Raw genomic sequence first — 26,838 nt, 5'->3', positions numbered from 1 at the left:
ATCACTGAGGACCAACCCTCCAGCCTTTGAACCTTTGGGGACAAACCACATCACATCATCACAAGCTCCAACAAAGCTACCATCATAAGAGCAGGATGTCCCAGTCTACAACATGTGCATATGTGGGGGTGGGGGAAGGTTGATCTCAGAAGTCACTGGAAGCAGCCAGAGCCCCCATTCCAGAACCTCTGTGATGTCACTTCTGTTGTCATGGCAGTCTGGGTGCCAACCCAGAAGAGTTTGTTGGTGGCTTCAGTCTGTGAGACTAGGTGGTCTAGCCATGATCTCTTCACAGAGTATCACTCCCCCAAATGAACCTCCGATCGAATCCTCATGGCTGAAACCAAGCCTGTTTTCAGCTTTTAGTGCAATGTTTCTTATTACAATAAGTGGCATCTTTTTCGGCTTCCCGTGAGTCTCCCATGGAAGGTGTCAGTGTCTTAGACACAGAAGAGAAAATAGACAACGACAGTACAGAGGCAGGGAGGGAAGTGGAGAGAGAGGGTCAGCAGGAGAAGGAGGATATAGAGTTACAGGGAGCCCAATGTGCAAGCACAGAGGTCTGGAGTGCGTGTCGCATTTAGGGAACTGTGAGAGACTGGTAATGCTGGTGGCTTTTGGTGGAGTCTCCATGGTCTGTCTCTAACCTGGATATTTAGATCTGTCCTTAAGGCGAGTGAGTCCTACCTCAGGTGAACTAGGCCTTGTGGGGAGCTCTGGGTTTCCCCAGACTAGGTCTGAGTCTGGCTCTGGTTTCAGGTGCCGGTGGTTGGCTCAGCATGGGCAGTGGGAATTTGCTGTGGTTTCGGGCCTACTCTTTCTAGTGTCCTTCTGCAGCCTCATTTTCCTCAACGGGTCAGACCCAGGCATTTTACACAGAGGTAAGGCCTCAGACCCCTGGAGAAGGAGGTGCTACCCCAAGGGCTGATGCCTATAGGGGTGATTTCAAAAGTGCTAACCCCCGCTCAACCCCACCCCCCGCCCCCGTGGCCTCAGGATCCCTTCCCTCCATGTCATCATTACTTGGGCCCTGGCACTTCATTTCCCAAGCCACTGAAGTGTGAAAAAACAGAATCCTGGAGGTTTTCCAGCTGCTTTAGAAGGGAGGACTGGGCAGGCTGGCAAGAGAGGCCAGCAGGCTCTTCCAAACCACGCAGTTCACTCCTCCTCTTTCCCATTTTACACACCACTTCAAGCACTGATCACTATTCCAAAGGGGGAGCTCCATGTAGAGCTCCTGTGGTTGGACAGCCCTTTCTCTTTGACTGCCCACCCATCTGAGTGGTCAGCTTGCTCAATGGGGACCGGGATTCCCCTGCCCACCTCCTACCCACCTTCTTGATGCCCAGTGATGCTATGGGGCTGCTCCAAGCAGTAGAGTGGTGGAAGGACCTCCTGCCACTGCCCAAATCTCTTCCCCTGCCAGGCTCCTTAGAAGAGGACCCCAACATTCAATACATAGCACGAGTGAACAATATGGACTTCCGCCTGCAGTGGTGCTCAAAGTGTTCTTTCCATCGTCCACCCAGGACCCACCACTGTTCCTTCTGTAATATCTGTGTGGAGGTAAGTACTCCTCCTTCCTGACCACTCACCAACCCATCCCAGGGCACCTGGCCAGGACCAGGAACCTCACATCATATGTGGTCCAGGGGTGGGTATGAGACCATCTTCCCACACTGCTACAAGTGGCTCTCACCCACTCTTGGTCACTTATATATGTTATTGCCTCCAGTTTTGCACCTGTCCTGAAAGGCTCGCCTTGCTTGCACAGGTGCTAACATGCAAAGGGCACCATCTGTGCTAAGCCTGGTGGAGTCAAGGGGAGGAAAGGCAGTGACTGTCCCAACCCCTAGCTTGCTGATACTAGATACCCATAACTTTAGGCCAGCTGCTGCCCCGTTCTGGGTACCTTTGCCTGTCCACCTCTGGGTGTCCAATTGAGGGTTTCCTGGGTTCTGAGTGCTCTTCTCTCATGTGCACATCCTGCACGGGTTTCCAAGTACAGAAGGCTGGCTGGGCAAGGAATTCTTCTCATCCTTACCCAGTATCTGAAAAAATACAGCTTCAGAGTTTTTCTGTATCCTGCTCAAAGTGACACCAGGCAGGACTTGTCTCTAAAGACCTCACTCATGACAAATGACCTGATGAGCCATGGCGTCCTAACTGTGTTCTATCCATGGACGTGCTGGTTTCACCCTGGAGATGGGGGCTCACGTGCATGGCCAAGAGCAGGAGGTCTAGGGGCTGGGTTGCGGGGGGGCCTCAAGATTTGGGGGTGTTGGGCTAAGCCAAATAGACCCTCAAGGTCTGCCTTCTCTCCCCTAGGACTTTGATCACCACTGCCTGTGGGTAAACAATTGTGTCGGTGAAAGAAATTTCCGCGTATTCGCGCTGCTGGTGGTGTCCCTGTGCCTTTATCTGGTTGTTGTTCTGGCTACCGTTTCGCTTTTCCTCATTCGTACAAGACACATGCCCTGGTCGCTGGACTCAGCCATGGCGTATCCACACAGTCCCAAGGGCCCATACTGGGAAGAGAATGGGTTGTGGGGAGGGGCGGACAGCCAAGGGGCAGGACAGCCAAGAGGCGGGGTTAACTGAGGGCAGGGCTGAGGTGTGAGCAGGGCTAAAGGGAGAAGCCACTTGGGAGGACCTGTGAAGGACAGGTTGAAGGCGAGTGGGGTCAGGTAGATGGGCCCGGTAGGATGGATTATGGAGTTAAGAATCTCGGGAGGCCAAGAAGTGGGGTAATGAAGGTTGAAAAGGGACAAGTGGGAGGACAGCATGGTGGGGTGAGGTTTCTCTTGGGTGTGCTGGATTAACCGTCCAGGCCAGGGAGGAACAAGTGGGTGGGCGGGGCAGCCGGGGCGGGGCTACTGAGGGCGTGTCGGTCGATGGGCGGGGCCAGGAGAGAACAGTTTGGCTGTTCTTCTTAGCTTGTGTGCGCACAGCGTCACAGTAGCTGTACCGGTCTTGGTACTCCTGCTGCCTGTCATTCTGCTCCTGGTGGTCCACGCTGTGTTTGTGAGCAAGGTAAGCGAGTACTGCAATACCAGACGGTGCGGAGGCATCTTGCATCTTTGGGCCTCAGGCACTTTCTGCTGATCTTCACTGCCCTTGGTCCTGATGGTGCCTCCTGAGTCCTTCCAGACCCACCCCTTAAGATGCAGCTCAGATCTTTCCTCCCCCTGGAGCTCAGTGGTCATTCTCCCTCCTGGGTGCATTGCATGGAGAGCCTGTTATTTGAGGGATGGGTACATCCTGCGCTTGTGTTGAGAAGAACCCTGCGATCAGTATAACACCAGCAGACGCCTAGGAAAACGCTTGAGACGGGGGTCGGTCCTGAGTGGTGTAGCAGCCTGGAAGAAACTGAGTTTGGCGAGGCCAGCCAGCATTGTAGAGGAAGGACGTGCCACTCTTCCTGTCCTAGGTGTGATTTTGCAAAGGTAGAAGACAGGAGGGTGTTGTCTGTGAGAGGCACACCTTTGCAAAAAGGCACAGAAACCCGAAAGTAGGATGTTAAGGAAATGAGGAGGAAACTATTCTAAATCAAACCCAAGGTGGCATGGGCAATGAAGTTGACCCCGTGGGAGTCAAGATTAAAAAGCTCCTAAAAGTGGAGTGTGAAATTTAGTTTTGACAAAGTGGAAACCTGGGAGCCATGGTGGGATTAAAAAAAAAAAACTCATTTATTGAGGAATAAATTAAAACTGCAAAATTCACCCTTTCAGTCTAGGATAAGGGATTTTGACAAATGGATACTGTCCTGCATTCTCCAGCATGATCAAGTTTAGGCAGTTTCTTTACTCCAGAATATCCTTTCATTCACCTGTTGTTGTCAGTCTCTCTCCCTATGTCCTTCTGGTTTTTCTTTTTTTCCAGGATCACATGTAAATGGAGTCATTGCCTTTTTTCTCTGGCTTTATTTATTTAGCACAATGTATTTGAGATTCATCCATCTTGTCGCTCATATCAGTATTTTATTTATTTTTATTGCTGTGTAGTAGCATATGGATGCCCTACAGATTGTTTATACATTCACCAAACGAAGGATTTTTTACATTATATCTAGGTTTTGCCAGTATTTTTTTTTTTCATACTAGAAATTGAAGCCGGGGATGTTTAATCTCTGAGCCACATTCCTAGCACCCCTTCCATTATGCTTTAATTTTTTTTTTTAATTTTGAGACAGGGTCTCACTAAGTTGCTTAGTGCATCACTAAGTTGATTAGGCTGACTTTCAACTTGCCATCCTCTTGCTTCAGGCTCCCAAGCCTCTGGGATTACAGGTGTGGGCCACTATGCCCAGTTAGTTTGGGGTAGTTATAAATAAAGCTGCCCCAAACATTGATACACAGGCATGTGAACATAAGTTTTCATTTTTCTTAAATAAATTCTTAGGGGTGGCATTGCTGAGTCATAAGGTAAACACGTGTGGAACTTTGTAGGAAATTGCCAAGTTTGTCTTCCAAAACAACTGTAAGGTTCCTAAATTCTATCAGCAATGTTTGGGAGTTCCAGTTGCTTCACATCCTCACCAACATTTCACACTTTTTTTTTCAAATATCTTTTAGGTATCAGTTGACCTTTTATTTATTTATATGCAGTGCTAAGAATCGAATTCAGTGCCTCACACACACTAGGCAAGCATTCTACCACTGAGCCACAACCCCAGCCCCTCAAACTGTCCTTTGTTATTTTGTTTTGTCTTTTAATCATAACCTGTCTTATTAAATGAGTTGTAGTATTTCATTAAGGTTCCAGGTTGTGTTTTCCTAATGAGTAATGATGTTGAGCCTATTTTCATGTCTGTTTGGCCATCAGTAGGTCTTTGGTAAAGTGTTTACTCCTGGCAGGGCACAGTGGCGCACACCTGTAATCCCAGCAGCTTGGGAGGCTGAGACAGGAGGATTCCGAGTTCAAAGCCAGCCTCAGCAAAGCGAGGCACTAAGCAACTCAGTGAGACCCTGTCTCTAATAAAATACAAAAAAATTGGACTGGGGATGTGGTTCAGTGGTTGAGTGCCCCTATATTCAATCCGTGGTACCCACTCCCCAAAAAGCGTTTACTCCAATCTTTTGCCCATTTGAAAAAACGGGTTGTTTTCTTATTGAGTTTTAAGAGTTTTCTACATGAGATTCAGATCTAGGTTTTGCAAATCTCTTCTTGCAATAGGTGACTTGTCATTCCATTTTCTTCATAGCATCTTCCCAAGAGCAGGAGTCCTTAGTGTTGTTTTTCTAGGACTAGGGGTTGAATCAGAGGTGCTCAACCACTGAGTTCTCCCCCAGCATTTTGTGGCTTTTGTACATTCTACATAGAAAATTGTCATCTGTGAAGAACAGTTTCATTACCTTCTTTCCAATCTGTGTATCTTTATTGCTTTTTCTTTTTAGTGTTGAATAGGAATGATAGGGGTGGGCATTTCTGCCATGGGATTCCTTTAGTATGGCAATCACTTGACTAATGGCTCTTTCAGGAAGACTGGTGGGCAGCATCAGTGGGGGAGGGGACGCTGCAGACCCCAAGACAGTGAACAGACAAAGGAGCCTCTCTGCTCATCACCTCCCATCCTTTTAGTCACCAGCCCACCACTGCCATATCTGGTCCCCCTCCCACCTGAGACTCTGTGCTTGGCCCTTATTCATCAGCCCTGTGGTCTGCCTTTACTTTGAGCTTGACCTTTACTGCTTTGTGTACTGAAGGCCTTCAGCCCAGATTTTCCTGGACCATGTGATTTTTGACTAGGAAACTATGATTGGGCCTCCCCACTGCCCCTGTCCTACCAGATAGTGAAATTCAATTAAGGCATAATTTTAGAAATAAATGAGAGGTGGGGAAATGAAGTGGGAGTGGGGTGGTGACATTGTCTTTGGAGCAATTGAGCAGCACAAGGAAGAGTTTAAAAGGTATCTGAAAGGGGCTGGGGTTGTAGCTCAGTGGCAAAGAACTTGCCTAGCATGTGTGAGGCACTGAGTTCGATCCTCAGTACCCCATACAAATTAAAAAAAATAATAAGGTCTATCAACAACTAAAAAATATTTTTTAAAAAAGGGGGGTATATGGAAGGATGAGGTAAGAGGAGAGGTGTAGCCAATGGAGACAGAACAAGGATCTTGCACAGGGAGGCACAAGATGATGAGGAGCCCTGAGAAGGCAGGAGAAGGGGGTGCAGTGTCAGCACTGTCTGGGGAGAGCTGCTCACAAGTGGGTCGAGGGAGGTCACTCTTCCTAGGAGCCTAGGAAGGCAGGAGGCCCTGGGTCATTCTTGGGCTCCCCTGCCCTTAGAATCTTGCTCCAGGCCTGGGTTGAGCCCTGGCTTAGTTGACTAACTTAGGAAGGATCACTGGGAGATGGCCTTGCCCAGTCCTGCTGGTTCTGAGCTCCTCTTCCCATCCCCATCTCCCTCCAGGGCAAATCATTCCAGAACAACAACCCCTTCGACCAGGGCTGTGCCAACAACTGGTATTTGACCATTTGTATGCCACTGGGACCCAAGTGAGTTGGTAAACTGGAGGCTCAAGTGGTGGACCTGGGGCTGGTGGGAGTGGGGTGGGATAAAGCTGGGTCTTCTTCTCTGGTCCCTGACCCCAGCTCCGAGGCCCTGTCACCCATTGTCCTTTCCTTTGGGTTTTTCTCCAGGGTACTTTGGGAGCCACTGGGAACGTCCCTATTCATTGCCCTTCTAGGTTCTTGCCCTAAGAAATGGGGTAGAGGGGAACTGCAGCCGGGATGAGACTCCTGGCTGGGAATCCTGGGCTCTGTGCTTTCCAAGCTGAGGGTGAGGGTGGTCAGGGGCACCAGGCCAAGGTGGGTAGTGACTCCCTGCATTTGGTCTGTCGCACCCCAGGTACATGTCTGCAGCTATTTGGATGCAGCAGGAGGAAGGCACGGAGTGGGACCCTGAGCAAGGGAACCCAGTGCACACACAGTTCTCGCCACAACATTCCCGTCAACACCGTCCCACAGAGCTCCCTGGGCCCACATCTCCAACACATAGGCAGGGCCCCCCAGGGAGTGGCGAGGCTGCAGCTTTACAGGAGGTGAGGAATAGTGGGTATGCATTGAGAGAGGGATGTCTGTGGGTCGCACATGTGTTGGGGGAGGCCCCTGAGGTCAGGCTGGCCCTGAAGCTGAAGCACATGGAGCTTAAGGAATGGAATTATGGACCTGAGTGTGCGGGGTCCAGGTTTCAGAGCACTCCCAGGTGTTGCTGAATAGACAAAGAGAAAAGACTGCACCACTAATTTGCTAGTTGGCCTTGGCCAGTCCCTTACCTTTCTAGGCCTCAGTTTCCTCAGTTATTAATGAGGACTGAGACTAGTAATCTATGTTTTAAAGGAGATTCTTTTTTGGGGGGGAGGGGGACAGGGAATTGAACTCAGGGCACTCGACCCCTGAGCCACATCCCTAGCCCTATTTTGTATTTTATTTAGAGACAGGTTCTCACTAAGTTGCTTAGTGCCTCAATTTGCTGAGGCTGGCTTTGAACTTGTGATCCTCCTGCCTCAGCCTCCCAGGCACTAAAATTATAGTCATGTGCCACTGCCTGGCTCTTTTTTTTTTTTTTAAATGGAAATTTGTACTTGAAATCCCATGTGAAACATATGAAGTGGAGCATTAGGAGTTCAGTAGGGTAGATAACCCATGGTGCCCCCCACGGGCCCTTGCAGTACTTGAGGTACCAGCCCTCTCCTTTGTCCTGCCTCCCGGGGCCCAGGGCCATGACTGTGAACTGCAGGGTAGAGGCTAGAAAGAACCCCCATGTATTGACTTATGTGTTTAGATTTCCATCAGCCCGATGCCGCAGCAAAAAACCCACAGAGAAGGCTTGGCCTCCCATCCACGAGCCTCTCACTCACCTATTCACACTGCTGGATACCAGGACATCTGAATTTCACCTTCTGAGCCTCCATGTGGAGGCCTCTCGTAGCTGAGCCCTCAATCACTCCCCTATTGGGAGTGCTAAGACTTCCATTCCTGTTGTACATTTGTAAATAGTTTTTACTTCTTCCTATGGCTGCTCTGTCTGTTTGTTCTAGGTTTAGAGAAGCAGTGTTTCCTGGGGGTGTAGGGAGGCTCTGAGGGGCTGGAACAAAGCCCTCTTGGAAGGGAAGATCCTTGCTCTCTGGAGACCCAAGCTTGGGAACCAACATTGTCTAGCTCGTTGACCTTGAGCAAGACACTTAGCATTTCTCTCATCCTTAAAATGTGGCAACAGTAATAATCACAGTGACTGACCTGGCTGGCTTCCTGGCAAGGGCTGAAGATGAGAGGAGAGAAAACCCCCAGCTAGCACTGGGGATGGAACAAGCCCTGCCCTGCAGCATCCCTGTCTGACTGCAGGGGGTGCCCGCTGCCCAGCCCTCTTGTGGGAGGTGAGCCAGCCTGAGGCAGTCTGGAGCCCCCTCCTGGCTGCCTCCTCCCCAGATGTGGAGGGTGGGGGCATTCATCCTGCATCTCTCCTGCAACTGTGTCCCACCCTGGTCCCTTCCTCCTGGGGTGCATCAGGTGCTGGTTCTGGTCCTGCCCCTGGGGTAGACTCAGGTCTTTTGAGTCTGCAGGCCCCAGAGTGTGGGGCAGGGGGCACATCAAACGGTGGGTATGTTAGTCTCCAGAGTGTGACCTTGTGACTGGGAATAATATCACCTTCATAGTAGGTTGTTGGAGGAGGAGGTGAGGTGTTTCATCTGGTGCACAGCAGGCAAGCAATGTATGCAGCTGGAATGATTTACGGTTATTTTCTCCACTAGTTGGGCGACCTGACCATGTCAGAATTTCCAGAGTACTATTAGTGGTTGTGGGGCACTCTGAATTTGTATCAAGGACCCCATATCATCTTGCCACATGAAGCATCAGGACAGCCACAAACCATACTGCTTCTTTCCATACTTGTATCTGGGTGAAACCATCTTGTGTGATAAAGGTGGAGGCAAAAGGATGTCACCCAAGGGATCAGATACATGTCCCCTAGGGTGTGTGTGTGTGAGAGAGAGAGAGAGAGAGTATGCACATGTGTTGGTATGAGCTCATCCTCGGGGGTTTGTTCACCCAGCCCCTTATCCTTTCTGACCAACTTTAGGAGGTGGGTGACCTACGATGCAGGATGTGTCTCCAACTCTCCAGACTACAAAGTCCCACCACAAGACTGCTCTTCCCTCTTCCTTTCCTCCCCAACCTGTCCTGGGAAGCCCAGGCCCAGCCCCACCCGCCTGCCCTGGCTGGAACTCCAACTCTTCTCATCCCCTTTCCTTGTCCCAGTATCTATCCCCCTGGGCTCAAGTCCCTTTGGGGCTTAAGGCTTTTCTCAAATCTTATTCTTGCTCACTTCCTCTGTCTGGGAAGCCCAAGTTCATGGGCACATGGCAGAGAAGGAGGGGGAAGTCTTTTTGAGTCCCTGTGCCCAGGTTTTAGTGCCTGTGAACCTGTGTGTGCAGAAGGGATGGCTCAACCCTGCTGACCAACAGGGGAAAGGCCGACTGGGGAAGCCAGAGGCTCCCAAGCTCATTCCCAAAGGAGAGCCCTCCCGATAAACTGGATCTGGGTGAGGGAGGAGAGAGGTGGTCCAGGAGCCTGGGCCAAGGCCTGGATGTGCATCATGGAACTGCCTGGGTGGGGAAGTGCTGGAGGGAGTCCAGCTCCACGGGGGGCTGAGAAGGCCAGGCCCCAATCTCTGGGGAGTTCATGTTGCCTCCTCCAGCCCCGCTGGCTGTCCCCCTGCCATCCTTCCTGGTTCAGGTCTGCACTCATTGGCTCCCTGCCTTCAGGTACACAGGGCCTCACTCAGTCTCAGGCAAGGGCCTTCCAAGTCCTAAGCTAGATGTGAGACATCTCCTTGACAATCTGGTCCTCAGTTTCCCCACTAGGGAAGGATGTAATTTCCCTCAGATTCTCAAAAGAGGACGTGGCCTTTCCAAAGGCAAAGACTTCCTGCTCTGGGATGAAGATTTTATGTGTGTCCGCCCCCTGCCCCCAGCCTAGGATTCCTAGGATTTCCTTAAGAAAGACCCTTGGATCAGGCTCACTGCTTCTTGAGCGTTAAGTGGGACATAGAACATTCCTTCCTTTGATGTCCTCTACCATACCCTCTACCCTAAGCCTTGGGCCAGTCTTGTGACTCCTTGCCAAGTTGAGAGGCCCTAACTGGGCTGCACCCCCTTCCATTTTTGCCCCCTTCTTATTTGTGCTGAATGTGCCCTTGATTCTCAGATATTCCCCACCTAATCCTTGGCCTATACATAAGGAAAGGGGTGTTATAGGGGGCCCAGTTATGGGGCCCACTGTCCACATACCCAGGGCCAAGAGCCAAGAAATGGCCCCCACACCTGCAGGGCTACCAGGTGCCCACAAGCTCCTAGAACTGTAATGCCAGATTCGTGGGACCCCAATAGACCTCCAGGAGCCGAATCCGGTGCAATTACACAAGAGTCTTTATTGTAGGCTTGAGCCTGGACTCTCAACCGTTTCCAAAGCAGCGGTCCTGAGTAGTGAGTCCCAACCCTTAGTTCAGTGAGGATTTATAGGTTTTGGGGGGATACTCTATGCATCACAACATCACACAGCAAATCATTTTATATCGCGGGAAAATCAAACAATTCTTAACATTGATTAATACATTCACTGGCGGCAACAAGTTGGGTAAGGGTAGTTGGTGAGTTCAAATGGTGGATACATTTGAACTGATTGGTTTAGGCCGGGAGGGGTTGCAAGAGTGTACATGCCAAACTGCAGGGTGGCCTAATCATGTTATCAATCACCAAAACTACTGGGGGGTCACCTGTCATTTCAGATATCATTCCTGTCTCATGCTGATTGGTGGTTGCTAGGGGGTTGCTATGGGTCCTCACCTAGCATAACTGAGTCAGGGGCACCTAGTGCCACAGATCCCTTCTGTTAAACAACTCAGCAGGGTGGATATGTGCCTAAGAGCCTTCTGTGGGTTTTTCCAAGGACAAGAGTCATGCCCCCTCCCTCTGGACAGGCCTTGAGGTAGAAGCTGGTTTCTCAAAAATGGAGTCACATTAGTTTCTCAGAACCTGGGATGGAGAGCCTAGCATCTCCAGACCTTTCCTCTTGGGCCTCTTGGGAAGTCAGGGCATATAGGATGAGACTCAACCTAGTCACCCACCAGCCTGGAAAATACCAAGTTCGCCTGAAACAATTCCATAAAATAGGAAGGGAACTTGTTTATTGTTAGTCCTAATAGGGTAGTAGATTACTCAGAAATTACAAAGTTTCAGTTAAACATGAGTAAGTATCGGAGATATAATGGTCAATATGGTTGTTGCAGTTAATTTACTGCATACTTGAAAACTGATAATAGAGTTGGGTACAGGGGTGCCCATCTATAAGCCCAGCTACTGAAGAGACTGAGGCAGGAGGATCACAAGTCAAGGATCAGTAACTTAAAAAGAATTGTTTTAAGTATATATAAATAAATAAATAAAAAGAGTCCTGGGGATGTAGGTCAATGGTAACACACCCCTGGATTTAATCCTCAGACGTGGAAAAGGAAAGAAAAATTGACCATCAGTTTTGTGGGTTTTCTGTCTGTTTGAGGTGGAGTTCCCAGTATGTTGGCCAGGCCAGTCTTGAACTTCTGAGGTCAAGCAAACCTCCTATGTCAGTGTGCTGAGTGCTGGAAGGCAGGTGTGCACCACTGGACTGGCTAGAAAAGGGATTGTAAACTGGGTTTGGTGACACATGACTAATTCCAGCAACTCAGGAACTGAGGCAGCTTTAGGCTAGCCTCTGCAATTTAGCAAGACTGTATCTCAAATTAAGAAGGGCTAGGGATAAAGCCAAGTGGTAGGATGTCCTTGGGCTCAACCCCCCAGTGCTGGGGGAAAATGTGTGTATACACACACACACACACACACACACACACACATTATATATTTCATTATATAGAAGGATTTGGAGAGTTTAGATTTCTGCTTTGGGGTAATATGAATAAGCATGAAAACTACTGACCTTGAGTGAGCTAGGCAAGAGCTCTACACTGAGCCACACCAGAGACCTTACATTTAAATTTGGGTTATTTTCTCACTGTTAGTTATTGGAGCACCCCACTTTTATCTTTTTTTTTCCATTTTCTTTTTTTTTAAATTTTTTATTGTTGGTTGTTCAAAACATTACATAGTTCTTGATATATCATATTTCACACTTTGATTCAAGTGGGTTATGAACTCCCATTTTTACTGCATATACAGATTGTAGAATCACATCAGTTACACATCCATTGATTTACATATTGCCATACTAGTGTCTGTTGTGTTCTGCTGCCTTTCCTATCCTCTACTATCCCCCCTCCCCTCCCCTCCCCTCCCGTCTTCTCTCTCTACCCCCTCTACTGTCATTCATTTCTCCCCCTTGTATTATTTTTCCCTTTCCCCTCACATCCTCTTGTATGTAATTTTGTATAACCCTGAGGGTCTCCATTTCCATGCAATTTCCCTTCTCTCTCCCTTTCCCTCCCACTTCTCATCCCTGTTTAATGTTAATCTTCTTCTCATGATCTTCGTCCCTACTCTGATCTTAGTTACTCTCCTTATATCAAAGAAGACATTTGGCATTTGTTTTTTAGGGATTGGCTAGCTTCACTTAGCATAATCTGCTCTAATGCCATCCATTTCCCTGAAAATTCTATGATTTTGTCATTTTTTAATGCAGAGTAATACTCCATTGTGTATAAATGCCACATTTTTTTTTTATCCATTCGTCTATTGAAGGGCATCTAGGTTGGTTCCAAAGTCTTGCTATTGTGAATTGTGCTGCTATGAACATTGATGTAGCAGTGTCCCTGTAGCATGCTCTTTTTAGGTCTTTAGGGAATAGACTGAGAAGGGGAATAGCTGGGTCAAATGGTGGCTCCATTCCCAGCTTTCCAAGAAATCTCCATACTGCTTTCCAAATTGGCTGCACCAATTTGCAGTCCCACCAGCAATGTACAAGTGTACCCTTTTCCCCACATCCTCGCCAGCACTTGTTGTTGTTTGACTTCATAATGGCTGCCAATCTTACTGGAGTGAGATGGTATCTTAGGGTGGTTTTGATTTGCATTTCTCTGACTGCTAGACATGGTGAGCATTTTTTCATGTACTTGTTGATTGATTGTATGTCCTCCTCTGAGAAGTGTCTGTTCAGGTCCTTGGCCCATTTGTTGATTGGGTTGTTTGTTATCTTATTGTCTAATTTTTTTGAGTTCTTTGTATACTCTGGATATTAGGGTTCTATCTGAAGTGTGAGGAATAAAGATTTGTTCCCAGGATGTAGGCTCCCTATTTACCTCTCTTATTGTTTCTTTTGCTGAGAAAAAACTTTTTAGTTTGAGTAAGTCCCATTTGTTGATTCTAGTTATTAACTTTTGTGCTATGGGTGTCCTATTGAGGAATTTGGAGCCCGACCCCACAGTATGTAGATCGTAGCCAACTTTTTCTTGTATCAGACGGCGTGTCTCTGATTTGATATCAAGCTCCTTGATCCATTTTGAATTCACTTTTGTGCATGGCGAGAGAAAGGGATTCAGTTTCATTTTGTTGCATATGGATTTCCAGTTTTCCCAGCACCATTTGTTGAAGATGCTATCCTTCCTCCATTGAATGCTTTTAGCCCCTTTATCAAATATAAGATAGTTGTAGTTTTGTGGGTTGGTTTCTGTGTCCTCTATTCTGTACCATTGGTCCACCCGCCTGTTTTGGTACCAGTACCATGCTGTTTTTGTTACTATTGCTCTGTAGTATAGTTTGAAGTCTGGTATCGCTATACCGCCTGATTCACACTTCCTGCTTAGAGTTGTTTTTGCTATTCTGGGTCTTTTATTTTTCCATATGAATTTCATGATTGCTTTCTCTATTTCTACAAGAAATGCCGTTGGGATTTTGATTGGCATTGCATTAAACCTATAGAGAACTTTTGGTAATATCGCCATTTTGATGATGTTAGTTCTGCCTATCCATGAACAGGGTATATTTTTCCATCTTCTAAGATCTTCTTCTATTTCTCTCTTTAGGGTTCTGTAGTTTTCATTGTATAAGTGTTTCACCTCTTTTGTTAGGTTGATTCCCAAGTATTTTATTTTTTTTGAGGATATTGTGAATGGAGTGGTTGTCCTCATTTCCATTTCAGAGGATTTGTCGCTGATATACAGGAATGCCTTTGATTTATGCGTGTTGATTTTATATCCTGCCACTTTGATGAATTCATTTATTAGCTCTAATAGTTTCTTTGTAGACCCTTTTGGGTCTGCTAGGTATAGAATCATGTCCCTGCAAATAGTGATAATTTAAGTTCTTCTTTTCCTATTTTTATGCCTTTAATTTCTTTCGTCTGTCTAATTGCTCTGGCCAGTGTTTCGAGAACTATGTTGAACAGAAGTGGAGAGAGAGGGCATCCCTGTCTTGTTCCAGATTTTAGAGGGAATGCCTTCAATTTTTCTCCATTCAGAATGATGCTAGCCTGAGGCTTAGCATAGATTGCTTTTACAATATTGAGGTATGTTTCTGTTATCCCTAGTTTTTCTAGAGTTTTGAACATAAAGGGATGCTGTACTTTGTCGAATGCTTTTTCCGCATCTATCGAGATGATCATATGGTTCTTATTTTTAAGTCTATTGATGTGGTGGATAACATTTATTGATTTCCGTATATTGAACCAGCCTTGCATCCCAGGGATGAATCCTACTTGATCATGGTGCACAATTTTTTTGATATGTTTTTGTATCCGATTTGCCAGAATTTTATTGAGGATTTTTGCATCTAGGTTCATTAGAGATATTGGTCTGTAGTTTTCTTTCTTTGAAGTGTCTTTGTCTGGTTTAGGTATCAGGGTGATGTTGGCCTCGTAGAATGAATTTGGAAGTTCTCCCTCTTTTTATATTTCCTGAAGTAGCTTGAAAAATATTGGTATTAGTTCCTCTTTAAAGGTTTTGTAAAACTCTGCTGTATACCCATCCGGTCCTGGGCTTTTCTTAGTTGGTAGTCTTTTGATGGTTTCTTCTATTTCCTCAATTGATATTGGTCTGTTTAGGTTGTCTATATCCTCCTGACTCAATCTGGGCAGATCATATGACTTAAGAAATTTATCGATGCCTTCACTATCTTCTAATTTATTGGAGTATAAGGATTCAAAATAATTTTTGATTATCTTCTGTATTTCTGAAGTGTCTGTTGTGATATTGCCTTTTTCATCCCGTATGCTAGTAATTTGAGTTCTCTCTCTTCTTCTCTTCGCTAGCATGGCTAAGGGTCTGTCGATTTTGTTTATTTTTTCAAAGAACCAACTTTTAGTTTTGTCAATTTTTTCAGTTGTTTCTTTTGTTTCGATTTCATTAATTTCAGCTCTGATTTTAATTATTTCTTGCCTTCTACTTCTTTTGCTGTTGTTTTGCTCTTCTTTTTCAAGGATTTTGAGATGAAGTGTGAGATCATTTATTTGTTGGTTTTTTCTTTTTTTAAGGAATGAACTCCAAGCAATGAATTTTCCTCTTAGAACTGCTTTCAATGTGTCCCATAGATTCCGATATGTTGTGTCTGTGTTTTCATTAATCTCTAAGAATTTTTTAATTTCTTCCTTGATGTCTTCTATAACCCATTGATCATTCAGTAACCTATTGTTCATTCTCCGAGTGATGCATGCTTTTTCCTTCCTTCTTTTATCATTGATTTTCAGTTTCATTCCATTATGATCAGATAAGATGCATGGTATTATCTCTACTCCTTTATATTGTCTAAGAGTTGCCCTGTGACATAATATATGATCTATTTTTGAGAAGGATCCATGTGCTGCTGAGAAAAAGGTGTAACTGCTTGATGTTGGGTGGTATATTCTATATATGTCAATTAAGTCTAGGTTATTAATTGTGTTATTGAGTTCTATAGTTTCCTTATTCAACTTTTGTTTGGAAGATCTGTCCAGTGGCGAGAGAGGTGTGTTGAAGTCTCCCATGATTATTGTATGGTGGTCTATTAGACTCTTGAACTTGAGAAGAGTTTGTTTGATGAACATAGCTGCACCATTGTTTGGGGCATATATATTTATGATTGTTATGTCTTGTTGGTGTATGGTTCCCTTAAGCAGTATGTAGTGTCCGTCTTTATCCCTTTTGATTAACTTTGGCTTGAAATCTACTTTATTTGATATGAGTATGGACACTCCTGCTTGTTTCCGAAGTCCATATGAGTGATATGATTTTTCCCAACCTTTCGCCTTCAGCCTATGTATGTCTTTTCCTATCAAATGCGTCTCCTGTAGGCAGCATATTGTTGGGTCTTGTTTTGTGATCCATTCTACTAGCCTGTGTCTCTTAATTGGTGAGTTTAAGCCATTAACATTTAGGGTTATTATTGAGATATGGGTTGTTCTTCCAGCCATATTTGTTTATTTATGTTACTAAACGTGGTTTGTTTTCCTCTTTGATTATTTTCCCCCCCTTTACTGTCCTGTCTCCCACTGTTGGTTTTCATTGTTATTTTCCATTTCCTCTTCCTGTAATGTTTTGCCAAGGATGTTTTGAAGAGATGGTTTTCTAGCTGCAAATTCTTTTAACTTTTGTTTATCGTGGAAGGTTTTAATTTCATCTTCCATCCTGAAGCTTAATTTCACTGGATACACAATTCTTGGTTGGAACCCATTTTCTTTCAGTGTTTGAAATATGTTATTCCAGGATCTTCTAGCTTTCAGAGTCTGTGTTGAAAGATCAGCTGTTATCCTGATTGGCTTACCCCTAAATGTAATCTGCTTCCTTTCTCTTGAAGCTTTTAAAATTCTCTCCTTATTCTGTATGTTGGGCATCTTCATTATAATGTGTCTAGGTGTGGATCTCTTATGATTTTGCACATTTGGCGTCCTGTAGGCTTCTAGGATTTGGGATTCTGTCTCATTCTTCAAGTCTGGGAAGTTTTCTTGTATTATTTCATTGAATAGATTGTTCATTCCTTTGGTTTGGACCTCTATACCTTCCTGTATCCCAATGACTCTTAAGTTTGGTCTCTTTATATTATCCCATATTTCTTGGATGTTCTGCTCATGGTTTCTTAACAGTCTTGCTGAGCTGTCTATGTTCGAACATATTTTCAAGTTGAAATACTTTGTCTTCATTGTCTGATGTTCTATCTTCTAAGTGTTCTACTCTGCTGGTAGTATTCTCAATTGAGTTTTTAAGTTGGTTTATTGCTTCCTGAATTTCTAGGATTTCTGTTTGTTTGTTTTTTATAACCTCTATCTCCCTGTATAGTTGATCTTTTGCTTCCTGGATTTGTTTGTGTAATTCATTGTCGAAGTGATCTTTCATTGTCTGATTTTGCTGTCTAATGTCTTCCTTGATACTCCAGATCATCTGAAGCATGTATATCCTGAATTCTTTATCTGACATTCCATCTGCTGCAGCTGTTACCTCTTCTAAAGTTGAGTTGAACTGCATTGCTTGTGGTCCTTTCTTTCCTTGTCTTTTCATACTGCTTGTGTTTCTTTCTGCTTGGTGAAACTGTTGTGTTTTTGAAAATTTTTTCCCCATATATATTTATATTGCTCTTGTATAGTTGAAAAGTCTCCCTTGCAGGGTCGGGCGGCGGTCTGCCTACCTTGCAGGCACGGGCGGTGGCTCTGCTCTGCCCCTCCTCCAATTGGTGTGAGGTGTCTACCACGCCCGCCGACCCCTGGGCCTGTTCTGCCGGTTGGTCGCAGGTCTGAAAATCAATAAGGATATAGTTGACCAGAATGCCGCTGTCAATCAACCTGATCTTATTGGAATTCTAAAATACTCTATCCCAAAAGAATAGAGTACACATTCTATTCAGGTTTACATAAAATTCAGAAAGGCACACCATGTCCTCTGTGTCATAAAATAGTCATCAATAAATTTAAGGGATTAGAAATCAAATAAAATATATTCTTATATCACAATGAAATTAATCTGAAAATCTCCAATAGAAAGAGAACTGAAAAATCCCCAAATATTTGGGAATTCAATAATACATTTGTAAATAACATATGAGTAAAAATAGTCTCAAGGGTAATTTTTGAATGTTTTGAATTGAACAAAGGAATTACAATTTATCAAAATTACACAATTTATCAATGAAATGTGTAACCATTTAGTGGATTTAGGGGAATTTATAGCACTGAAGACACAGACGAGAGAAGAGGGAGCTAAACAGTAATCTAGCTTTTAGAAACCAAAGCAAAAAAGCAATTTAAGCCTAAAGCAAGCAAAAAGAAAAAAAAAAGAAAAATCAATAAAATTAAAAACAATAGAAAATTTACTACAAACCACTCTATGCCCACAAATTTGATAATTCAGCTAAAATGATGGGTTCCTTGACAAACTAAACTACTCAAACTTACACAGGGAAAAATAGACAATGTGCATAGGTTTGTTTCTATTAAGGAAAATAAATTAAAAGCTAATAACCTTCTAAAAGAGAAAACATGGGGTTTCGTTGGCTTTGCTGTTGAATTCTATGAAAAATTTGAAAAAAAAAAAGTGACCTCAATGGTGTACTATTTCTCCATCATCTCTTCCAGAATATACTGGTTCATCAATTTGAATAAGTGTGCCATACTAACAAAAGGTGTAATAATAAGGCCATCTGGGTGTAGAGCATAGGAGAACTATGTCTTTATATCTATGCAATTTTTCTTTAAATAAAAAACTGTTCTATAAAAAAGTTTATTTTTTTAAACAAGAGCTGAAAGGAAAAATTGTCAAACCAGAATTCTATATCAAGCCAAAAAAACCAAATGACTACATGAACATGAATACATATAATGTGTGTATATATGTATATACTTTATATATGTGTACACTTTATATATTGAAATACATATATAAAGTATTAAGAGAAAATGGAGACAATTTCTGATAAAGGAAAGCTGGGAGAACCCATCACCAGCAGACCTGTACTCCAAGAAACACTAAATGAAGGTCTCTGGACTAAAGGAAAGTGGTACCAGTAGATGATCAGATCCTCAGAAAGATTTGAGTGTCAGAAATGGTAACTGTGTAAATTATGCAGGAGCATAGTTTCAAACTATCACTTTTTCTCTTAATTCATTTAAAAATATCCTACAGTTTAAAGAAAAATGACAGCATCGTATGGTGGGATTTATCAGGTATGGAAATGGAATTCTTGTCAGAACTGCAGCATATAATAGGAGGTTAAAATTAGTATGGACTAGGCGAGTGTGGTGGCATGTGTCTGTAATCCCAGAGACTCAGGCTGAGGCAGGAGTATCAAAGCCAGCTTCAGCAACTTAGCAAGGCCCTAAAAAATGTACTGAGACCTTGTCTCTAAAAATTAAAAAAAGGGGGGGGGGGCTGGGGATGTGGCTCAGTGATTAAGTGCCCCTCGGTACCCCCTTGGTACCAAAAAAATTAAAAAAAATAATAAAGTAATATTGATGGTCTTAGAAGTTTTTTACATTTTAAATAAAAACATTAACTCTAAGTTGATGGTTAAAATTTAAGATTACAGAAAAGGAAGAACAGAAGAGCAAAGGTCAGATGGTACAAACAGGAAACAAAGAGCAAAATATGAGGCCTAAGTCCAAATATATCAGTAATACATTGGACAGAATGAATTAAACACCCAGTTAAAAGGCAGAGATTATCAGAATGGGTCAAAAAAATCAAGACTTAATCATGTCTACAAGAGATGTGCTTAAAATCTAAAGATATATGATAGATTGAAAGTTAAAAAGTCAGGAAAATAATAATGTAAAAATGAAGAACAAAAAGTTGGAACTGCTGTATTAATATCAGATAAAATAAACTGAAAAAATATTACCATAAATAGAAATCCTGAAGAAAGATATGACAATAATTAATGCTCCTGCACTTAGTAACAGAGCTTCAAAATATATAAAGCAAAAATCAACAGAATGAAAGGGAGAAACAGTTACCAACCATCGTGGGAGATTTTGATACCTGTCTCTCAGTAAATACATTAAATGGGCAAATAGAAGGTTGGAGGAACAGTATCAACAGCCTAACTGACTTTATAGAATACAATACCCAACAACTACAGAACTCCCGTTCCCTTTAAGGGCACTTCATACTTTCATTGAAACAGATCATATTCTGGGCCATAAAACAATATTCCTTACCAATGAATGGAATGGATTCAAACTCAGAAGCTTCTTCTCAGCAAAGGGAATGATCAATAATGTGAAGAGAGAGCCCACAGAGTGGCAGAACATCTTTATTACACGCACATCAGACAGAGCACTAACTTCCAGGATATATAAAGATCTCAAAAATCTTAACACCCCAAAACCAAATAAGCCAATCAACAAACGGACTAAGGAACTGAGCAGACAATTCTCAGAAGATGTATGTTCATCAACAAATATGTGAAAAAATGTTCAACATCTTTAGCAATTAGAGAAATACAAATCAAAACTACTTTCAGATTTCATCTCACTGCAGTCAGAATGGCAATTATTAAGAAGACAAGCAAAAATAAATGTTGGTGAGGATGTGGGGGAAAAGACACACTCATAGATTGCTGGTGGGACTGCAAATTGATGTAACCATCATGGAAAGCAGTATGGAGATTCCTAAGAAAACTTGGGATGAAACCACCATTTGACCCAGTTATCCCACTTCTCAGTCTATTTCCAATGGACTTAAAATCAGCATATTACAGTGACGCAGCCACATCAATGCTATAAAGTAGCTCAACTCACAATAGCTTTACTATGGAATGAACCTAGGTGTTCTTCAACAGAGGAACGGATAAAGAAAATGTGGTCAATATGCACAATGGAATATTACTCAGGTTTAAAGAAGAACAAAGTCATGACATCTGCCAGTAAATGAGTGGAAGTGGAGAATATCATACTAAGCAAAATAGGCCAATTCCAAAAACCACAGTTTAAATGTTTTCTCTGATATTTTGACACTAATTCACAATAAGGAGCGTGGCTATGGAAGAATAAAGTTACTTTGGATTAGGCAGAGGGGAGGGAAAGGAGGGGAGCCAGGTATGGGGTGGGAAGAAGAGTAGACATTATTACCCCAGGTGCATGTGTGACCACATGACTGATGTGACTCTACATCACGTACAACCAGAAACATGAGAAGCTATACTCCATTTGTGTATGATGTGTCAAAGTGCCTTCTACTGCCATGTATAACTAATTAGAACAAATAAAAGAAAAAAAAAAAAGAATGGTGACAACCAGGGGGTAGAAGAGGAGAGGAATGGAAGTTCTTACTTACATGGTGGCAGAGCTTCTGTTTGGAAGAACAAAACTGTTCTGGAAACAGAAGTTTGTACAATATTGTGAGTGTAATTAATGCCTCTGAGTTGTCCACTTAACATGGCTAAAATGGCAAATTTTATGGTACAAGTCTTTTAGAACAATGAACACTTTATTATAATAAAGTTTTAAATTTTTTTCTTTTCAGAAAATTAAAGAATGCTGGCAGCTGCGGCCAGCGTGGTGGCTGAGCGCAAGACCAACTTCATGAAAGAACCTGCTGCACATGAAGTTCATGCAAATGGGACTGGACTCGAAAACCAAGAAACAACTAGAGGAAGAAGAAAAGAAGATCATCAGTGAAGAGCACTGGAACTTGGATTTGCCAGAGCTTAAAGAGAAAGAGAGTGTCATAACAGAGGAGCAGTGTGAAGATCTGAGTGGAGGAATGTCATTCAGAGGATTTAATCCTGAAGTTGAGAAATTGATGCTTCAGAGGAATGCTAAGAATAAAGCTGAAGATGAAGATGAAATAGTAGAGCTTGATGTATCAGGTGAGGAAATGGCTAGAAGATATGATACCTTGGGGGGACAACTGGAAAAAAGTTTTCCAAGAAAATAGACCATGCCAATTATGAAGAAGATGAAATTGGAGACATAGAACCAGTTAAAGCAAAGAAGATGTTCTTAAAGCCCCAAGATTAAAAATGATGCCTTAAAAATATGTCTCAGGGTGGCCGTGAGAACAGCAGACTTCAGAGCCCATCCCAGTGGCATCTTTTAGCTATTAATAGTTGAAATTTATTTGCAAAGAGATGTGTAATTTTAGAAACAGACTGTGTTTGAAACAGGTGTGTAATGGATGCTATACATCCTTTTCTGAATCAGGTTCGTCAAAAGCAGAAGTTGAGCCTGAATCTTACAGATGTACATAGGCACAGCGTTCTTTTTATATAGTTCTCCAGTCACTGACCTTGAATGGACTCCTGTAGATTAATGCCAGTGTTTAAATTGCCTTTAAGATTATGCTTTACTTTAAAATATTAGTCATATAATCATGTCCAACTGATTCATACATTAATTTTGGAGTCAAATGTCATAGGAATTTATTATATGTACATTCATCAAGAGCAAACATGCCTCTCCAACCTGAAGTATTTGCATGCTACCAGGTCTTTCACTTTATGGTATTGTTTTTTGTTTAAGGCATTTAATTTTTTTTAAATGGTATGTTAATAAACACCTGTTTCCAAACACACAAAAAAGAATAGGATGGCATTTCAGTAGTTTTTCTGGAGAACCTCCTTGGCCGCCAAGATGTGTGGCGTTAAACTTGTGAGTGGTTTCGCCATATTCAGGAATGGGTGCTGCCAAAGAAAGGAAACAAAAAGTGCATAATTTAGAAGCAAAAAATGTTCTTTCAACTAAGGCCTGAAGACTACTTATGAATACAATTGACTTAAACAACCCAAATTTTAATACCTGCCCAAACTCTTATAGTCACAACCATAACTTTCATAAGCTGTTTTGAAAACAGTTGTTTTTAATTGTTCTAAATTCTAAAGATCGACAGTTAAACAGCCCATTAATACACTCACACCAGCATCGAATGGACCTGATATTTGATAATATACCACAACAAACTATCATGAAATTAAACTTTTACTCCTGGCAGATGAAACCCTAAAATGTAGCAGCTGCCTTATTGCTAGTGATCAATGAACAGTGAAATGAAAACTTTCTGTTGGATATTCAAAAAGAGTCAATATTTCCCCCAAATCGCATCATTTCCAAATTTACCTCTAGTAATTCCCCGGCTGAATCTCTCTTATCCACATCCACTTCAAGACATTTATTCAAGAAGTCCAGGAATACCGGGGAAACTTTTTCTGGGTTCGCAAGTCCTGGCGCTCCATTGGTGGCAATGAGGTGTAAGGCCTAAAAATAGAACGACATCTGTGACTTTCTTTTTATTGGGGGAGGGGGTGGAATATTAAGGGTTGAACCCAGGGTGGCTTTACCACTGAGCTACATCCCTAACCCTTCTTTTTAATTTTTGAGATAGGGTCTCACCAAATTCTTGAGCTGGACTTAAACTCGTGATCCTCCCTCTTTAGCCTCCCCAGTCACTGGGATCACAGGTGTGCAACCATTGGGTATAGCATTTATGACATTTTTAAGGTAACTCAACAAGTTATAATGTAATTTATCAAGTTTATGGAACTATTTTGTGTGTGTGTGTGTGTGTGTGTGTGTGTGTGTGGTGTTAGAGCCAAACCCAGGGCCTTGTGCATGCTGGGAAAGCACTCTACCACTGATCAACATCTCCAGTCCCTCTGAATTCTGCAAAGACAATCACTATAAATACTACAGTGAGTAAAATGAGGTTATCATTATCTCTTCCTGCTTGAATTTTGTATCCTCCCTCCTTCCCTTCCTTTATTGTTTCTTCTCTTCATCCTCTGCCTCTTCCTCCTCCTCCTCCTCCTCCTCCTCCTCCTTCTTTGACTTCCCTCCTTTCCTCCCTCGCTCCTTTCTTCGCCCCCCCTTTCTTTGTAGGAGGTGGTGCAGGAACTGAACCCAGGAATATGCTAGGCAAATAAGTGCTCTACACTGAGCTATACACCAGCCCTCTTTTCATTTATTTGGAGACAGGGTATCTCTAAGTTGCCCAGGCAGGCTCCAATTTGAGATCCTCCTGCCTGAGCCTCTCCAGAAGATGAGATTGCAGGTGTGTGCCCCCAGGCCTGGCAGCTTCATCTTTTCTGGGTTAAGTATAAATGCAATACATTTGCTTAAAGAAAACAAAATCAACCTGGGGCGCATAAAAGTATAAAGAAAAAATGATGACAATCCTTCTACCTATTAAACCTTCACAAGCTTTTTAAAAGTCACATTTCAAAACAATTTGGATCTACTGAAACTCTTTTCCTTCAAAAGCTATATGCCAGTTACATCATTCCTAAGAACTGACCATAAAATGATTCTAATGGCTAACTTCAATCGTGCCTTAATATGGGTGTTTTCATAGTTTAACCAATCCCCTTTAGAAAATCTTTGTATTCTTTAACTTTTGATTATTACCTTTAAGTTTCTAGAAGTGAAATTATTCCTAATTAATGGATTTTTAGTATAAATTTTAGGTTTTAAAAGTGAGCAGACAATAGGGACCCTCGCTGAGTTGCCTGTGACACAGGAAGAACACTTTAAGGGATCTCACTGACCTTCTTCAAAACTGAAAAGACAACTAGATAGCCTTGCAAATGCTTTTTCCTTAAATGTGGATCCTGAAATGTTCCCATGTTGGCCCCTCATTTTCTTATTGATATCTTGCATTACAGTGCAGTATACTTACTACAATGATACCTATTGTGGATACATATCTATATATTAATACACTTTTGTTGTTTTTTAGCGGTGCTGGGGCTTGAACCATGGGGACTCGTGCATGCCGGGCAAGCACTCTACCACAAATGAACAAATACAGATGTACTTCTATTAATCTAAAGCTGACACTTGACATTAGAGTTCACTCTTTGTATTGGATTATATAATTCTATGGGATTTGAAAAATGAATATTATCCTGTGTATCTACCATTATAACATCATACTGAATAAATTCACTGCCCTAAAGACCTACTACTCATCCTCTTCACATCCCTGAATCCCTGCAATCAATGATTTTTTAAAACTCTTAATGCTTGAGATGTCCTAAACTTACATGCTAGGCAGTACCCTAGCATGGATGAACACTTCTAGCCCACACGCTACACTTGCAATTGGAGAGCATCTAGCCCCTTTAGACAGAAGGACAACACTAAGCACTATGCTCTTAAAGATCTTTCAGAGAATAATATGCCCATACCATAGGCATGTATCAATTATCCAAGTTATTTCCCTGTCATAAATAAATAGATAAGATAAAATTCGTTCATGCCTTTTGGTGTTATGATATCTCAGTTTTTATCCATGAATACTATTCTATTGTATGGATGTAGCACACACATTGGATTTCTTTTGTTTATTTTGTGGTACTGGGGATGGAACCCAGGGCCTCAGCAAGCTAGGCATGTGCTCTACCACTGAGCTACACACAGTCCTCACATTCACTTTTTGAAACACATCTTGTTCCAGATTTGGCAAATATGAATAAAGATGCTATAAAATTTTTGCACAGGTTTTTGTGAGGACACATTTCAATGCATGGGGGTAAATATCTGGAAACACATTGCTGGGTTATGTGGTAAGGTCGTGTTTCATTTTGTGGGAAACTGAAAAAACCCACTTCTGGAATGGAGCCTCCCACTAGCAATGCAGGAGCGGTCCTGTTGCTCCATCTCTCATTTTCCACTTTTTTATTATTCCCTTTCCTTAGTGATTAGGTAAGACTCCCTCTTATTATTGAATGTTTGCATCTTTCAATGATCACACTCGACCATCACGTGACACACCATGTCACACAGGATAAGAATCTTAGGGTTGTTGTTCTTGACCCAGATGTTCTTATTGTCATTTTATGTATGCATATCTCCTGCCTCCACTGTTATTTTTATTTAAATGGTTTTATCTTTTAAAGATATTTTTATAACAGACAGACATTTATTTATTCAGATAGTTAGAACTACTTTTGACTTTACTGTATTTGAAGAAGCTGTTATTTAGCTTTTGGGAGATAGATTTCTGGTTGATTTTTTTCTTTCAGAACTTCATTACACATCATGAAAACTCTTGAAACTGTCTCACAGCTCACTGATGCTATTGCACTTAAAAACTATTTTCATTTCTATCTTTATGTTTCAAGGTGGTAGTTTCCACTACAGTAATCTATCATTAATCCAGTCTCAAATATTATAGTTTCCATAGAGTGTTAGTCAGCTTTGTGTCACTGTGACCAAAATACCTGACAAGAAAACCTTAGAGGCATAGGTATTTTGGCTTACAGTTTCAGAGGTTTAGTCCATGGTGCGCTGACTCCACTGCCTTGGGCTCAAGGTGAAGCAGACCATCATGGCGGAAGGGCATGGTGGAGGAGAGCTGTGCTCAAGGTGACCAGGAAGCATCGAAGCAGAGAAGGGGAAAAGGGGTACAGGCCAAAAAAACCCTTTGAGGGTAGCCTCCAGTGTCCCATCTGCTGCAGCCACACTCCTGCAGTGACCACCTCGCCCATTCAAACTAGGAGAGAGTGATTAGGTTAGGACTGTCACAATCCTATCATTTCACTTATAAATATCCCTGCATTAAGACAGGAGCTTTTCAGGGACACTTCACACCCAAACCACAACACATAACTAAGCTGAATTTGGGTCTTTTAAAAATATGCCTTCCATATGCCTAACTTTTTAAAGCCTGAAACATAATTATAAAAATTATTTTCATGACCTTGTGTGCTAATTCTTTTATCTGTGTCAGGTATGGGTTGGTTTCACCTGAATATTTTCTCCTCATTATGGACTACATTAATTATTCTACCCCTTTGTCTTTCTGTTAAAGCTTTGACTGGGGGTCTGGGTGCCTGTTGGCTCCTGGCCACTTCTGGATTCCTATAAATATTCTCTGACTTTTTTTCCACACAGATCAAGGCTTCTTTTATTTGAATGACTGGTCTATGTAAGTAAGAAGGCCACACAGGAGGTAGA

The 26,838-nt window shown here is 42.7% G+C and overlaps 2 protein-coding genes and 1 pseudogene across 2 annotated transcripts in view; 2 read left to right on the top strand and 1 right to left on the bottom strand.

Moving 5' to 3' along the window:
- The first annotated feature begins 280 nt into the window (after positions 1-280).
- Positions 281-6,502, top strand: LOC114080683 (palmitoyltransferase ZDHHC19-like). Its single transcript, XM_027922273.2, has 6 exons — positions 281-411; positions 760-881; positions 1,427-1,566; positions 2,329-2,501; positions 2,952-3,033; positions 6,413-6,502. The coding sequence occupies exons 1-6, from the start codon at positions 281-283 to the stop codon at positions 6,500-6,502; spliced, it is 738 nt and encodes a 245-aa protein (XP_027778074.2).
- A 14,976-nt stretch (positions 6,503-21,478) lies between these two features.
- LOC139706775 (M-phase phosphoprotein 6 pseudogene) lies at positions 21,479-21,906 on the top strand (annotated as a pseudogene).
- A 575-nt stretch (positions 21,907-22,481) lies between these two features.
- Positions 22,482-26,838, bottom strand: part of LOC114098045 (serine/threonine-protein kinase PAK 2-like) — a 42,117-nt gene continuing 37,760 nt past the window's right edge. Inside the window, 2 exon segments of the mRNA XM_071614888.1 lie at positions 22,482-22,568; positions 23,002-23,139. Coding sequence (XP_071470989.1) covers positions 22,482-22,568; positions 23,002-23,139 — 225 coding nt within the window.

Source organism: Marmota flaviventris, chromosome 8 (assembly GCF_047511675.1).
Source record: "Marmota flaviventris isolate mMarFla1 chromosome 8, mMarFla1.hap1, whole genome shotgun sequence".
NCBI classification, from domain to species: domain Eukaryota; kingdom Metazoa; phylum Chordata; class Mammalia; order Rodentia; family Sciuridae; genus Marmota; species Marmota flaviventris.
Note: the sequence above shows the minus strand (reverse complement) of the source record. Positions and strands in the feature narration are given on the sequence as shown.

Bases quoted from the DNA above. Each gene is read 5' to 3' on its own strand.
- LOC114080683 (XM_027922273.2), top strand. From the start codon at position 281: ATGATCTCTTCACAGAGTATCACTCCCCCAAATGAACCTCCGATCGAA. The intron at 412-759 runs GTGAGTCTCCCA...CTCTGGTTTCAG, and splicing joins GGCATCTTTTTCGGCTTCCC to GTGCCGGTGGTTGGCTCAGC. The intron at 1,567-2,328 runs GTAAGTACTCCT...TCTCTCCCCTAG, and splicing joins TCTGTAATATCTGTGTGGAG to GACTTTGATCACCACTGCCT.